Source organism: Dermacentor albipictus, chromosome 2 (genome assembly GCF_038994185.2).
Source record: "Dermacentor albipictus isolate Rhodes 1998 colony chromosome 2, USDA_Dalb.pri_finalv2, whole genome shotgun sequence".
Classification (NCBI taxonomy): domain Eukaryota; kingdom Metazoa; phylum Arthropoda; class Arachnida; order Ixodida; family Ixodidae; genus Dermacentor; species Dermacentor albipictus.
This window is the reverse complement of record NC_091822.1, coordinates 100,291,903-100,309,284: the sequence shown is the minus strand read 5'-3', so window position 1 is coordinate 100,309,284 and position 17,382 is coordinate 100,291,903. Positions and strand designations below refer to the sequence as shown.

Below are 17,382 nucleotides of genomic sequence, written 5' to 3'. Positions count from 1 at the left end.
GAGCTCAGTGTTTATTTTCTGATCTTAACGCTCCCCCATGATGTTGACCGATGAATTGACCCGGTGCTGGTACGTCTATAATAGCGACTTTTCATTGGCACTACACTCTTAGGCAAAGTTACACCCTTTGGCTTGCCCCTTCTGCCACACAACAATAACCGTTATCTGCCTTGATGCGTTTCCTTTCTTTAACGCTGCGAGCCCAGAACTTTCCAGTAACGAACGGCACGCGCGTTATCAAAAGGGGCACTCCAAAGGGTGTAAACTGTTCTATGCTAATAACGCGCGTGCCGTTCGTTGCTGGAAAGTACCGGGCTCGCAGCGTTAAAGAAAGGAAACGCATCAAGGCAGATAACGATTATTGTTGTGTGGCAGAAGGGGCAAGCCAAAGGGTGTAACTTTGCCTACACTCTAAAAACGATTGCACCCTTTGGGGTGTATATTTGTCCCACAACAATAATCGTCATCTGCCTTGCTTGCGTTTCCTTTCCTGAAAACTCCGCGCTCGCTACTTTCCTGTCGAGAATGCTGCGCCACACTGATAAGGCGCAGGCCGTTCGTGACTGGAAAGTACCGGGCTCTCAGCGTTAAAGAAAGGAAACGCGGGCAGCACGGATGACGATTATTGTTGTGGGACAAGATACGCACCAAAGGGTGTAAATTTTTCTAAGAGTGTATGAGTGCACTCAAAGAACAGTTTACACCCTTTGGCTTGCCCCTTCTGCCACACAAAAATAATCGTCATCTGCCTTGATGCGTTTCCTTTCTTTATCACTGCGAGCCCGGAACTTTCCATTAACGAACGGCACGCGCGTTATCAGCATAGAACAGTTTACACCCTTTGGAGTGCCTCTTCTGATAACGCGCGTGCCGTTCGTCACTGGAAAGTTCCGGGCTTGCAGCGATAAAGAAAGGAAACGCATCAAGTCAGATGATTATTTTTGTATGGCAGAAGGGGCAAGCCAAAGGGTGTAAACTGTTCTTAGAGTGTGTACCGGGTGCGCATTCGATATGTATCGGCAACAATGGTGTGCTGCGCTTCATATATAGAACCATGATGCCGACTAACCTCAATCTTGTACGCAGGATGCGCATGCGTGGGAGCACCACGCACACCAGCGCGTACAGCGAGCGGGTTTTCAGAGTCGCTGATGACGTCGTGACGATAAAAACGGGGGAAGATTATCGACTAAACTTTTTGAAAAGCAGTTTATAGTAAACATAAGCATTGTGTGAAGGGCTGCAGAGGACGAAATGAAAGTAACATGCCAGCCTGTTCTGTTTACTGTGTATATGCAATGTTAATAAAGTTCGGAGGAAAGTAAAGTAAAAATAATTGATTACTTTTGAGTAATTCCTCAGAGGCTCTCGTGTGGCAATGCTTAGTAAATGAAATCGATTAGATATTGAATTGCACAAATTATAAGATAAACGTAGAAAAATGTCGACGAAATAAATGTGCGGATCCCACGCACTGTGGGAACCGATACAAGCGAAGCTTTGTATGCTGTTTGCTTTGACTGACAATAATTAGCGGTCATGTTGGCGGCGAACGTCTAATTTCTCCGGCGTTTAGTTCAATACGAGAGCGGTGAGTTGGTGTTAAACGTTACGTTTCGCGCAGAAGTGCAGTTTGTCTGCGCAGTATCCACGGAACACACGGGGAGACGTGTTTGCTTGATGCGTTCTTGTTCATCATTGTTCATAATCTCTGAGAGTTGAGCGTTATCATCGCTTCACAGGGCACATCGCATCGTCGCACAAGTGTTAAACATAATTTAAATTATGGGATGTACGTAATTCAATTATTTATTACGGATCTGTATGTACACATTATAAAATTGTTACGACTACACATACATTCGCGGGCTGCAACACGTTTCTCTGCATAGCGAAGACGCTCCTGCTCCGCGCGATGCTTCTTTCGGACCTGGGTGTCCTCGACGCTGGGAGTGTGCGCTCTAAAGCCATTTTTTTTTTCTGGCGCGTGCTCACGTGCCCCTTCTGCATACGTGGCCAGCACGCTTTTGAGACGCCAGCTCCAACCGCTATCTTCAGGCTATTGACGATTGTAATGTTGACGTTATCACAGTTTGCACGCGAACTCCACAGCCCAGCACTTCCATTTTTTGCCGCATAGGAAAGTAATCCCAGCACGTAACGTACGCACAAACCACGCATACCGTCCCGCGGTGGCGCTGGCCTGCACGTGAGCAAGCGCGCGCCATCTGGTGGTGTTGCAAGAAACCCAGTGGCGCTCGCAGCAAGACCATCCCAGCGATAGAAAAGTGGGTAAAAGAGGCAAAAATTGCTTCACTTTAAAATCAACTTCACGCCAGTGAGAGCTAAACCCATATTCTCTGTATTATACGTGCGATGTTTTATATGGCGTTCCCAAACTGCACCTACCTTCCCACAATGCCCAGGAACTGCTTCACCCCCACCCATCCCTGTTCGTTTTCCCGCCGATGCGCTTATGGCTTTGACAGTTAAATTTAAACTCTAACGTAAGAAATCCACCGAAGAAGCGATACGGTCGGATTCGTCTTGGCTGCTCGCGGCGCCCTGAAATGCCGTTATGTAAAAGGCTGTAGTCTGGGGAACCTAATTTCGGTAGAGAGTGAATAAATATTTATTTCTAATGAGATGGGGGGACTTCCTCGTAGGGTGGAGCCCTTATTTCAGGGCCTAATTTCGGAACCTCTGCTCTATACCACAGTGCCCTTGTCGCACTCGTCTATTACAGTGAGTAGCCACGCGGTGTTGTTGAGGAAGTTCTTGATCCAGAGCTTGACCCTCTGGTGCAAAATCTGTTCTTATGTCCTCGACCTTATCTTTTTCGGTGTCTTTCCTAAGCTGTAGCGCATCCAGATCGGATGGAAGCTGCCTACTAAACAATATATACATGTAAAATACAAAAAAACTTTTTTGAGATAACCACTGTACCGATTTTAATGAAATTTTTGCATCTGAAGGAAAAAGTTAAATTCTAGTGACTGTTGGAAGCGGAATTTCGATTTATGGCCTGCATCTTGTGAAAAAGATTTTCAAAAATTCGAAAGTTCGAGAAAGAATAGACGCATTAAGTTTATAAGTTATTAGCTCTGCATGAAAAACAGATACCGTGGTTCTGTAAACGGCATCCATTAGGTCAATAAAAGCGGACAAATTCGATACGTCAACATATATCTTACGCGAATGTGTTGCGTTGTGCACAAGGGTTCAGCAAAAGCTGTATTTCCATATTACCGAATTTTTTTAGATTCATGTCAAACATATAAATGTTGTCCCCTTTATGTGTAACATCTGATGCAATTCGCAGTATTGTGATATTATTTTTTCTTGCTGAGTTAGAGAGTTGTAAACTTCATAGCTTTAAAAAGTTTTGATTTTTGCCAATATTTTAATAAAAAAATTAACAATCTAGATCAAAAATTAGAAACCACCAGTCACTAGATTTAAGGTTTCTCTTTTAAATGCCACGAACCTCGTAAAATTTGGCACCCTGGTTGCCGAGAAAAAGGAATTCTCCTATTACATGTGTTTAAATAAGAGCACCCGAGCTAAAGCTTCCTCTTAAACCCATAAGCATTGTGACTGCCACCCGTTACCTCGGTTGGTGTTTCCCTAATTGTACAGCACTTTCCGTGCAACATTGGCAACTGCGAACAAGAGTCGCAAGGAGTTAAGAAATTAAACGATATACTAAGGATGAGAGCCAAGGCAACAACCAAACAGGAAAAAAAGCGAATATTAACAAATATACCCATTGTTTATGAAAATCGTTATGGATCGTTTATTTAAAAAGGAAGGGGAGGGAACGCCGCTGGAGGTGGTGAACAATTCTGTGTGTTTTGAATGACTCTTCTACAGTTATCAGTCGAGCCTCCTGACGTTAGCCACTTCTCTGCGGTGCTTATGTATAGGGGTTTTTCTAACCTTCCGCGGTGGGCGCAGTTCGTCTATAACCGCAGCGTCCTGCACTCTACACGGTTTTACGGGACTGGCGGCCACGCAACGTTACTCAACTTCCCAAATAACAATACGAGTTGGTTGTGGCACTTCACGTGGTAGAGCAATAAACGACGGATCCCAAAAAACTATGATGGTTCCGCAAATGTATATTCCTCAAATGTAATTCCGCAAATGTAATTCTTCCAGAGATAATTAAAAAAATGCTGCTATAGTCGGACACAACTCAAGTCTACAGTGAAGGCCCGCATACGGCCTCATAACCGCCAGCCACTGTTCGACCGCGAGGCTGCAAATAATTCGTACTTCAAACTTTTCCTGTTACCCAAATTAGGCGGTAACTACAAAAATAACATTATTAGCGCGTACATTTATACGTTTTCCCTCGCCTATTATAGTGGTATGGCGAATGCGTAATTCTTCAACTTAAATAAAATGCCTGCTTCGTTGCAACTATGCACTATATTGTCAAGTTGCACTTCAGTTGGCAGTGAAGTTTCATAAGTAAAACGGGCTCGGAAATGAAATTAACTGCACCGCAGGCTTTTAAAGATTTAACTGATTATGAAGTTTTACGTGCCGAAACCATGCGGCAAGCCGCAGTGGGGGATTCCGGAAATTCGGACCACCTGGGGTTCTTTAACGTGCACCTAAATCTAAGTAGATGGGTGTTTTAGCATTTCGCCCCGATCGAAAATGAGGCCGCCGTGGCCGAGATTCAATCCCGCGACCTCGTACTTCGCAGCCCAACATCATAGCCACAAACCAACCATGGCAGGTAGACTTTTGAAGAGTAAAATTCCAAGACTCCATACATTTTGTCCATGTCGGTTGCACACCTCATTGCTTCCGCCGATGCAAAGACTTCCAAGAACAGCAGACGCTCCGGAGGTACTAAGTACTAGGCCATTTTGAAAAGACCGCATGACGACGATTATGCTTGCTTCTGTGATTGGCTGGCGGAGTAACAAAACCCCGCGTGGGCCTTGTGCCACGCTTGTCAACTGCTTTTCTTTTGAAGTTGTATGCTACCATAAAAATCTTTATTTTACACTTTCTCTTTTTACATTGTCCTTGGCAGTCTTCTTCCTACGATTCTTTCCTGTGCGACATTATTTGATGTGGTTCCTTGTTTGCCTAGTAAAGGAGAGGTATATCTCACAGTCGTACCTGTGAGATACACCTTATTTAATTTTTCTTTTGCGCGTTTACGCGTCCTTGTGGCGAATGGCGGGTGCTATTATTAGTGCTACTAGTAAAGGTACCACCTCATTTTCATAGAAAAGTTACCTTGCACTGCTCCCCCCCCCCTCTAAAAAAAATCCTGGGTACGTGCCTGCTCGACACCATATGTCCCACTGGGGGAATGCCAAGGCTTCCGGAGTTCATCGTCGTCGTCGACGACGACGACGACGATGATGTGATATATCCACTTGTGGCTTGTATCATTCCTTGTGTGATAATCTTCATCGCCTTTCAAGTTGACTTCCCGGGCTTCCCTAAGCTTTGTTTTCTCTTTCTCTCTCTCTCGCTTTATCACGCAGAAAAAAAATAGACTTGCCGGATGTTCCTGAAAAAATCCGTTAAGGGGCTATGTACTTTTAAACTCAGGTGGTAAGCCTTTACAAAACCGCCCCGCAGGGGCGTCTGCGTCAGCAGGCGTTTGGTGCGTTGCGTCACCACGGACCCGAGCACACGAGGGTTGGCCCCTCCCGCGTGTAGCCGTGCGCGGCTTAGCCATGTCTGGGGAAAAGGGGATCCTGGGGGTTGAGCCGATGCTGGGTGTTTGGACCTTTAAGGCCCCCCGGCGGAGGCAACACACCTCTTCGGCCTCGGCTTCACATAGACGGCACCTCCAGGCTGACCCACCTGGGGGAAATCGGCAGTCGCCTTTTCCTGTCTCTCTCTTCGCACACCTTCGTCTTTCCCTTTCCCTTTTAGTCTTTCCTGTCTTCTTTTTCTTCTGATAACTTCCAACATTCCTGGCGGCGAGGGTTAACCTGGTGTGCTATGACCTACCTTGGTTATAACATATGTGGTTATAGCGACGACGTACAGTTGGCATGGCAGGGCTTGTTTCACCACATACCTTGCCTTGTCCCCTTGTTGGGCTCGGTGGTGGGTGACTGGCGTCGTCGCCGAATACTCAACATATCTCATGGGAACTTCCAACCCTTTTTCAACCGATCGTCCCTCTAAAAGGGGGCGCACCGATGGTACATTTCAATTTTCTCTCAAAGCCACTCAGACATTCCCGAAATTTCACGTTGTTCACAGTGAAAAACCTGACAAGAAGGCAAGAACGATTTCACCATTCGTTGTGACGAAGTATCTCACAGAGACCATTGGAGGCGGTTATAAAATCACCAAGCTGGCCAGTGGCGACTTATTACTCGAATTGAAAGACAAAACACAACATGACAAGCTAACGAACCTTGTAGAACTTGGAGACATCCCCGTCAGTGTAACAGCACACCGAACCATGAATTCGTCCAAAGGCGTAATTTCTGACATTGACTTAATGGACTTGACGGAAGAAGAACTCCTGGAAGGATGGAAGGACGAAAACGTGATAAACGTACAAAGAATAAAGATCAGACGGGACAACAAAGAGCTGCCAACTAAGCACCTGATAGTTACCTTTGGCTCTAGCACATTACCAGAGACATTAGAAACTGGATATATCAAAATCAGAGTACGACCGTACATCCCCAACCCGCGACGTTGTTTTAAATGCCAGAGGTTTGGCCACGCTTCCCAGAGCTGCCGAGGGCGGCTAACATGTGCGAAATGCGGCATCAACGATCATTCTGCAGATGACTGTAAGGCTGAGCCCCGTTGTAGCAATTGTAATGGTGGCCACCCTGCATACTCTCGAACATGCGAAGTCTGGAAAAAAGAAAAAGAAATAATTGCGATAAAGGTAAAAGAAAACATAACTTTCAGAGAAGCAAGACAACGCATCTCATCAACATTTACACAGACCGCATCTTTCGCCGAAGTGGTACGTCGGGGGGCAGCACCACAACGGCACTTGGCGGACGCCAGCACCACGCATAGCGAGCGTGCGGCAACGCCACCCGCCCCCACGGTGGGAGCAGCGAAGGCTGCCCTACCTCTCCCGAATTTGACCACAGTGGAGGCCTCTGCTAGTGCTGCCACCAGTCAGCCCAGCTCCGAGGCCAAGAAAAACCCACCAACCACCAGGATGGTGGGCTACAAGGCCTTGTCTTCCGAGACAAGGCTTTCACGTAAAACACACCGCTCGCAAGAGCGGCTGTCCAGTGCCTCTCAAGAGGCCATGGACACAACACCGAGTCAGAAGGCGCAGTTGACGCCTAAGGAGCGGCGCGATTTTGCCGATCGCTCCAAAAAAGACAAAACTCCAATTACAGGGCCCCAAAAGGGCAACATAAGCTAAATCAAGTTCTCTTTGACACATAGCACAACATTTATTTTAATATGGATACACTAATTATTCAATGGAATATCAGAGGCCTGCTTTGCAACCTCGATGATATCCAAGAACTCCTTAAAGAACTAACTCCAAAAGTGCTGTGTGTCCAAGAGACTCATTTGAAATCTAAGCATAAACACTTCCTACGTCAGTATGTTATTTTTCGGAAGGATCGCGATGATGCCCTCGCATCATCCGGTGGTGTAGCTATCATAGCTGACAAATCTATAGCCTGTCAACACTTACGGCTACAAACACCCCTTGAGGCAGTGGCCGTTCGTGCTGTACTTTTAAATAAACTGATAACCATTTGCACTTTATACATACCGCCGCATTTTGAGCTTCACAAACAAGAATTCCACACATTAATAGACCAGTTACCCGAACCATATCTTGTGCTTGGAGACTTAAATGCACACAGCAACCTATGGGGCGACTCGCGCTGCGACGCGAGAGGTCGCTTGATTGAACAGTTCCTTTTTTCTTCAGGTGCATGTCTTTTGAATGAGAAGGAGCCCACGTATTATAATGTGGCAAACAAAACATACTCCTCAATAGACCTTAGCATTGCATCTCCTACTCTTCTACAATACTTTAAATGGAAAGTTATTAAAAACCCTTACGGGAGTGACCATTTCCCTGTAGCTCTATGCACACCAATGTCTAATGAATGTCCCCCACAATTACCTCGCTGGAAAACTGACTCAGCTGACTGGGAAAAGTTCAAAAAACTTGCTTCTTTATCCTGGGACGACATGAGCGCTTTAAGCATAGATGCTGCGATTGAATATTTTACGGGATTTCTCCTTGACACCTCCACCAAATGTATCGCTGTAACAAGTGGATTGTCCAGAAAACGCCGTCTTCCGTGGTGGAATGATGAGTGTCGATTAGCGCGTAAGAAGCAGAACAAGGCATGGCGTTTACTTCGGGATTCTCCGACGGCAGAAAATCTAGTCAATTTCAAGCAGGTCAAATCCCAGGGTCGAAGAACGCGGCGACAAGCTAGAAGAGAGAGTTGGAGAAAGTATATATCAGGCATTAACTCTTACACGGACGAAACAAAGGTTTGGAACAGAGTTAATAGAATAAAGGGTCGACAGTCTTACTCTCTGCCTTTAGTGAATACTCAAGGCGACAGCATGGAAGATCAGGCGAACTTTCTTGGCGCACATTTCGAACATATATCCAGCTCGTCGCACTACTCTGAAACATTCCAAAGATACAAAAGGCAAATAGAAGGACAACCATTAGAACGGAAAAGTACAAAATGCGAGGCATACAATAGACCTTTTTGCATGGCAGAGCTTCAGGCAGCCCTAAACAGCTGCAACAAATCTGCCCCAGGTTCTGATCGCATCCTATATGAAATGCTAAAACACCTGCCGTCTGAATCACAAAAAACCCTTCTTTGTCTCTACAATTCTATATGGTCTTCCGGCCACATTCCCTCTGCCTGGAAAGAGGCCATCATAATTCCTATTTTGAAACAGGGCAAGAACCCTTCTTTGCCAAATAGTTATAGGCCTATTGCATTGACGAGCTGCTTATGCAAAGTTTTTGAAAAGATGGTAAACAGTCGCCTGGTTCACTACCTAGAAATAAACAAGAAATTAGACCCATATCAATGTGGTTTCAGAGAAGGCAGATCGACGACAGATCAGCTTGTTCGCATGGAAATGTATATCAGGAATGCCTTTATCCACAAACAGCTTGTATTATCAGTATTTCTCGACATGGAGAAGGCTTATGATACTACGTGGCGCTTCGGGATCCTTCGGGATCTTTATTCAATGGGCATTCGCGGCAACTTGCTGAGAATAGTTGAAGGTTATCTCTCTGACAGGACATTTCGTGTTAGAGTTGGCAACGTGCAATCTCGACCATTCATACAGGAGACAGGTGTACCGCAGGGTGGAGTACTGAGCTGCACGTTATTTATTGTTAAAATGAATTCCCTCCACACCGTATTACCTCGCACACTTTTCTATTCCGTCTATGTGGACGATGTACAGATAGGGTTCAGGTCATGCAATCTTAGCATTTGCGAGCGGCAGCTACAACTTGGCTTGAATAGATTCTCAAGGTGGGCGGACGAGAATGGTTTCAAATTGAACCCGCAAAAGAGCACATGTGTCCTGTTTTCAAACAAGAGAGGTGTACTACCACAACCCGATATTAACCTTAATGGAGAAAGACTAACTTTCAGCCCTGAACACAAATTCTTAGGTGTTATCCTGGACACAAAACTTAACTTCATCCCCCACCTAAAATATCTTAAAGAAAAGTGCCTCAAGACCATGAACCTCCTCAAGCTGCTCTCTCGAACAACCTGGGGCAGTGACAGGAAGTGTCTGCTTACCCTGTATAAGAGTCTCGTACAATCACGCCTCGACTACGGAGCCGTGGTGTACCATTCGGCAACTGAGAGTGCGCTAAAGATTCTCGACCCAATCCACAACCTCGGTATACGACTGGCAACAGGCGCCTTTAGAACTAGCCCTGTTGAAAGTCTGTACGTTGAAGCCAACGAATGGTCCTTACACCAACGCAGAACATTCCTAAGTTTTGCATACTACACCAAGGTAAAATCAGGCACCGAGCATCCATGTCATTTCATAGTTAGCGACCTGTCAGCTTCCAGACTTTACACTAACCGCCCACGTATTAGAACTCCTTTGAGCCTACGCTTGGAAGCAATGGCAAAAGAAACAGACATCCATATCCCGGAAAATATCTTTATGCCTCCCACTCGCCTTCCACCTCCTTGGGAATGGCAGACCGTGCAATGCGATATCTCTTTTGTCGAAATAACAAAACATGCACCAGAGGCACACATACAGTCACACTCCCTCGAACTCCAAGCGAAGTACTGCTGTGCGGAATATTATACAGATGCTTCCAGATCATCTGCTGGTGTCGCGTATGCAGCTCTTGGGCCATGTTTTTCCACCTCGGATTCTCTAAATCCCAACACAAGTATTTTCACGGCTGAGGCGTACGCGATACTCTCTGCTGTAAAACATATCAGACAAACAAATCTCAATAAGGCCATCATTTTCACAGACTCATTAAGCGTAATAAGGGCCTTAATGAGTTTTCGAAAACATAACAACCCTATTTTTAATAATCTATACACAGAACTATGCTTAGGCCTAACATACAACCAAAACATAGTCATATGTTGGGTGCCTGGCCATAGGGGTATAAAAGGTAATGTAGCTGCTGACGAAAGTGCAACGTCAGTCGTCTTTAATGAAACGGATGTGAATAAACCCATAGCAGCTACAGAACTTAAGCCATTCTTACGCCACAAACTGAGGAAGCACTGGCAGGACCAATGGGATAATGCAGTAGAGAATAAGCTACACGTTATCAAACCAAAATTAGGCAACTGGATATCTGAAAGAACAGCAAGACATAAGGAAGTGCTTCTTTGTAGGTTAAGAATAGGACATACTTACGCCACTCACTCCTACCTTTTGACGGGAAGCGAACCTCCGACATGTACCCAATGTGGCAAGAGGCTTACAGTTATCCATGTTCTTATACAATGCACAGAAATAGAGGCAGAAAGAAAAAAGCACTTTCCCTCTGCTTATCTCCAACACACACCGTTACACCCAGCATTCTTTCTCAGCAATGAACCCCTTTTTACTTTTCAATCAGTATTAAACTTTTTAACTGAAACGGACACCTTACAAGTGATTTGGCCAGGCTACTTGTAGCACGGCCTCCACCTGGAGGTCGTAGCTGCAACGAAACCATTATTTAGAGCACGTGTCTCCCAGCCCTTGATTTCAAGGCCTTGCTGAGGCACTAGTGCTAATGATTCTACATATTTTACTGATCATCCCTATCTCGTGGAACATCTATTGTCATCAGAGAAGCGATCAATCACTGTCATTTTTAATATGTAGATATTCTTATTTTATGCACTTTAGAGCGAATAAGTTTTAGGTCCTTTTACACCTTCATTGCACCACATGCATGTTTTGCACATTTTAATGAATATTTTAGGCCACTATACAGCCGTGTTTTATTACTTCTCGCAATTAACACTCACATATCATTGAGAAGCACTGATCATCGACTTGGCGCTCTTTGGCCACATCTGGCCCTTGCGCCAATAAACTCTACTAATCAATCAATCAATCTTTACAAAACCGCAAAACTAATTTTCTGTCGCAACTACCAGCTAAAAATGTCCGGTAGAGGACCGTTTCCCGCTTACTATCAAGCGCATCGACATGCACATATGAGCGCAACTGAAGAAAAAGAAGAAAAGAGCATTCCGGCGCGGAGGCTTGATTGCGTTCCTCGCCTTTGACTGGAACATTTCTTACCTACATCGGGCAGCCTCTCACGGTCCTGATCTCTTGAATACTCGCGGCGCCGTCCCTTTTTCAGCCGGGGTGTACCGGCAAAAGCCATGGCCACAACGAGCACCACCCCGCAAACAGTGCCGCCAAGCAGCGAGGGATGCATTCCAGGTGGGCGACGACACTGCAATGTGTCGCTTTCAACAGTGTTCAAATAGACTATATATTCGACTCGACCAGCTGGAGCTCGTTAGTCGAGATTATGTAAGTGACAACATACTTCGAGCCACCATAAATGTGATGAGCCTGCCGCCCTCGAAAGCGTTTAGTCCCGCTTGTTCGCAGACGAGTTTACAGAGCTGTAATACAATGTAATTTCGCTTATGTTCAACTTGACATTGTGATTTTTCGCCCCTTCAAGTTTACCCGACACGTATCAGGCGTCAACAAAGGTAAGTACAATTTTCATGTTATGTTATGTTATGTTATGGGGCATTTTCTTTAAATAATTTTGATCATCTGGCAGGAGATTAGAGTTTGCAAGGGAAAGGGAATGCTGTATTGGCAGAATACTACGGCATATTTTCATATTCGCTGCCTGTTGAATTTAGCACACTATTCTGGATTCAACAAAACAGACTCGTGGGCTAGTTCTTACTCCATGTTCTTAGTTTTTAGCGCAAAGAAACTCACTACACGCGAGAAGCCACACAGGACACAGCGTTGGATTGTCTCGAGGGGCCTCTATTGGTAAAAACCAAAAGGTCTAGTTGGTACCAGCGAAAGTGACGATCCTTCCTGGCGGAGTCAGAACGCCACAGTGGGGTACAAATCCATCAATCCCGAAAGGGTAGGAAAGTCTAAAGTTTGTTAGAGAACTGCACCGAGAACAAGCATGGGGCCGAATTAACAAAGCTTTTGGTTCATAAGTGCTGTTTGCTACTGGCGGGCCGCCCTTGCTAACGGTATGTACCTACAACCTACAATTACGAACAGTTTTAGCGTAAGAAATCTCTTACTTATACGGGCCCAGGTTTGTAATGCGCTTGTAGAGGAATCTACGCAGGAAAAAAAACGACGCGCCTACCCACTCACAGGTGAGACGACGAAAAAGAGCTTGACGGCCCCAGAGGCGGAGCTGCAGCGAAACGAACGCAGCTTCCAGCCGTGCCTCGAATTTCTCATGCCCGTCTACCTGCTGCCTTTTGTCTTCAGCGATAAGGTACGTGCATGCGAATGTTCTGAGCCGCATCGACACAAAATACTTTCGAATGTCATCGGCTATCAATGTCAATCTTATTCTGTATTCTGAGATAACCATGAGCACTCCTGCCACCGCAGCGTGCCTCCGATCCTCACTGCCTGTCATTGTCTTAGCCAGGAACCTGTTCTCGAGACTGACGATGGGATTCGATTTAGAGAGAGGCCACTTGGTTGATGCCCGGTATCAGCGCATAAAGCAAAAAACGTCATTAGGCCCTGAACCAGGGGCGCTATTACGTCAAACTATTCCAAACATTTATATTCCAAGGGTCCTATAAAGTAAAGCTATTCCAATATGTTTTTATTCCAATCTCCAGACGTCAAGCCTTCGTAACCGCTAACTCAAGCATCGGGCTGTGATGCGCAGGGCTGTCTGTCAGACCAATCAAACGCTCTCCTCGTTTATACGAGGTCACTTTTGTTTGCTTTAAAACGAATAACATTGCCTACGCTGAGCAGCTTGTCTTATCTAATTCGCTGACAAGAAGCGAGGAGCACGCTCAACTGAAGAGGGATTCGATGGTGCCGAGTCAGTGCACTGAAAATCGATAACCGGTTGCAGAGGGTGGTGCCGGAATCTGTGATTGGTCGGCTTTCCCTTACTTATCTTGCGGTCCCTGGTCGAAAATTGCCACAGCATGCAGCGGAAGCTTAAAATTGACGCTAAAACAGATCCTCAGTAAATAATAGTTGGCAGAACGAGAACGTAAACATGTCGAAAGTGCTTGAAAACATTACACAGCCACGTAAAAAGCTTTATTGTGTGCGAACAAACCCATGCTCTCCGGCAGGTGCTAGTAGCCAGTGCCTGAGCCATCGGCAGCAGCCATCTCTTATTCCTTTCGAAACGGGGCTGCCTGCGGCTATTCAGAAGAAAATTCAAGTTTTTTTCGGCATATTAATGCCCCTTTAACGCGTACACGTCACTTTCACGTGGTGAGTTCTCGCGGTTATGTGACGTCACGTGACAGGCAGGTAAAGTGAGTGTCGTCCCAAAATTTTTGACCAATAGGTGAGGGCTAATGGCGAAAAGACGTCGAATCATTATTAAAGGAGTACTGACACAAAAAAAATCCATGTGGTTTTTTCTGCTTTAATAAGTAGTTAATGACCCAGTAATCACGGCACGAGACCTCATTTACTTCAGAGCGCGACAGGTAATTATCTGCAGTCTTTTTTGTAGCGACCAGTCCAAGTTTCGGTTTCAGAGAGCAACGAAACGGTCCACCGGGAGTGTAAACAAAGTGGTCACGTGTTCGCAAAAAGCCATGACGTATGCTCTGCCGCGCAGCCAGCGTGCGGCGCGCCGGCACGCCGGATCGGACACCAAATCGGACCGTGTTTCTCCCGCTGTAAAGCCGCATGGCAGCCAACGAAAATTCGTGACGTAGCCACATGACGTAGCGTTTTCTTGGCTATTTACAGACCCGGGTGATGTCAATGTCGCGAGGTGCTCTGTTTTACGGTTGGCTGCGCGCAAGTATTTTAAAATTGATTTTATATATGTTCTAAGCGATATTCGCCGCTGATATTTTACACACGATGTGTGTGTGACCCACTAAATCGATCTCACAAGTTATCTCGACTTGAAATTTTTGTGTCAGTACTCCTTTAACTATTTTTATTTAGAGATTTAGAGATTACCACACACACCACAGGGACGTGTGTGGTAATCGACCCACACGAATGCTAGCGATGTGCCCCGTCCTCTCTGTCTACATTCGTGTGTGGTTTGCATTGAAGTGCACATGACACATAGACTAATCAGAGGCACGCAGTAGAATGAACGGTCTGAGCGTCGCACACGAGGAGCGAGCTCATCACGGCTCCTTGCGGTGGCCGCGGTATCGACGCTGCGCAGCACATTTGCCTCCGATACAGCGAAGGTCATGCCACGTAGCCGCGCCTTTGTTCATGCGTCACTTTTAGCGTGCGGTAACGGCGGTGTCCTTTCGAGCGCAACACTTAGGCGTCCGTCCCTGCGTTGAGCGTCGGCGTCCCTCGGCGTAACCGAGCGAACAAGCACATCGAAAGATGAAAGAGCGAATGCAGAGTGCTGCGGAGAATGAGAGATGGCGAGAGTGAAGAGAGCGCGAGGAGGAAAGCGGAGGCAGAGAGCATGGTGAAAGGGTAAGGAGGACAGCAGAGTTTCTGAACAATGAGAGAGGCAGCCGGTGGAAATACTTCGCCTGCCGCTGCTGCTAAGCCAGCTGCCCGAGCAGAGGCTCAGGGCCACCACAGAGGGGACCCCGTCGTCCAGTATGGCAACCTTCGATGGATTTTTTTTTTCAGTATCAGTATCAAAAATGCCTATTCTGGCGAGTTCTCCGTGACACTCCAGCTCGTATTTGAAACGTCAGATTTTAAACGCAGGCTTTCCCCTATATCTACATTATTTTAACCTAAGCATATTACACGCTCAAAAATGTTGCTGCAGCTGGCCTACAAATATCTCACATCCTGCGACCACTTGAAGTAACAGCAGCTGTTAGCATCACTAATATCCACACCCATATTGAACTACAGTCGCCTTCCCTTGTGCTGTGCCTAATCTGTCAAGTGCTTGATTTTATACGGAAAGTTACACCTCCTTTTATGCAGGAAGGCACCTGCATCTACTGCATCCTGCTGACCGTGGTGGGTCTCACCGGCGGGCTGCTTCCGCCAGCCGTAGCCGCCGTGCTGCCCATCGCCATTCTCCCTCTGGGCGACGTTTATGACACAGACGGCCTGGCCGCTCAGTACTTTGGCGTTAGTATCTCGAAAGTAGCTTCCACCTATTGCCAAGGGTGCTCGTGCTCTCACCGTTTAGTGCCGTCATACGTCAACACTGCGAGAATCCAAAAATGTCCTTTGCTATGGTATTATAGGCGCACGACAGGTGCAGTAATGTAGAAGCACTTGCTGTGACTTGGAAGCTAATACGGGGAGCAGGCTAGGCCTCACACGTTCTTTGTGTACATTTGCCATTGGTAAAATCTTGTATAGTAATACAATACAAAGAAAGTAAGCAAAACCCTGCTCCATTACGCTCCGATTCGCCCTGCTTTTCCGACGCTTCAAGTCAGTAAAGATGCTTGCAGGAGGTGGTCAAAACTTGTCTATCGAGGCAGAACTCAGCAACGCTAGCAAACTTTCTTTTGTGCTTACGAAACTAAGACCCCTGCGATACATGGGAGCGAGGTCCGACCAGACAGACGAATCAAGGGCACATAGATAGGGCAGATTCTCAGGGCAGCGAGATCTAAAAAGGTTTAGAGGATGCGAGGTCGGTGCACGTATTCGGAATATCTCGTACCAATGACAGCTTCACGCATGACCACTGCAGCAGTTGAAGCACTCAGTCCAAATGCGACGCAGTCATCGAAGCTCGACAGCAGGCTGTTAATTTGTGCTATCAGTGAATTTTGTTCGGCTTTTGAGACGTCGCTGACGCTCGTTAGCATTACACATTTTTTTTAAGGCAATCCATAAATGTCGAATAGTGTCACGGAACAAAGTGTCGTTATCGCCTCTTTTACCAACCGGCGCAGCCTCACGTGCTCACGGCGTCTGTCCTATTCGCCCTCGCCTTCTTGGGCGACGAGACAACCGTGTTCTTCCGGCTGTGCCTGCACGTCATTCAACGCTGCGCCCTGCGGTTGCGGCCGCTCCTCCTCTACCTGCAGCTCCTGGTGTTGGTACTGAGCCTGCTGCTTCCCAGCACCATCATCGTGATCTTCAGCCACGTCTTCATTGACCGCTTCGTCACCACCGTGCACGACGAGATCGTCGGCGGCGACCAGCGCAGCGTCGTCCGAATCCAGACAGCCAGCTCCAACTATTCGGATGAAGCGCGGGGTCGGAGGTGGCGTCGCGGGAGCAGAGTCACGAAACCGGAACGGAGGGCCAGGAGCGTGTCCATGGTCAGCGAGGCAGCGAGCGAGGCATCCGGCAACAGCTCCTCGGTGAAACAGAGCGGGATGCGTATGCTGCCGCCCACGCCGACACACGGACGGGATGAAAAGGCAAGCTCCGTTATTCTGCAGCACATAGTTCGATTGTAATTACCAGCGCATCATGAAGGACGAAACGCTACTGTAACCGATTAGTAGTAGGATGGGGGGGAGCGGGAACATTGCATTTAATTCTTGAATTTCATTTGCCCCTTACGCTGCGATTACAGTCTAAAATCGATCGTGCCGTACCGTACCGCATGCGCACTTCTTTTGTCAGTGAAGCGCTGTTTCTTCGCCGACGTCACGTCTCGCCCAGAGTTGCGTGCGTTACAAAAAAAAACATGTAATCGATTACTATTACGATTACCGCATTCTAAACTAAAATTGATTAGAAGGACCAGCTGCGCCACGAAAGTAAAAACACAGTTAC

The 17,382-nt window shown here is 46.6% G+C and overlaps 1 protein-coding gene across 2 annotated transcripts in view; it reads left to right on the top strand.

The window, feature by feature from the left end:
* Positions 1 to 11,562: 11,562 nt before the first annotated feature.
* Positions 11,563 to 17,382, top strand: part of LOC135915941 (uncharacterized) — a 49,321-nt gene continuing 43,501 nt past the window's right edge. Inside the window, exons 1-4 of one of the 2 annotated variants that reach the window (XM_065449130.2) lie at positions 11,563 to 11,922; positions 12,849 to 12,973; positions 15,616 to 15,765; positions 16,548 to 17,021. In XM_065449130.2, coding sequence (XP_065305202.1) covers positions 11,862 to 11,922; positions 12,849 to 12,973; positions 15,616 to 15,765; positions 16,548 to 17,021 — 810 coding nt within the window. In that variant the 5' untranslated portion in view covers positions 11,563 to 11,861. The remainder of the gene's footprint in view (positions 11,923 to 12,848; positions 12,974 to 15,615; positions 15,766 to 16,547; positions 17,022 to 17,382) is intronic. The other variant, XM_065449129.2, reaches the window with a different exon arrangement.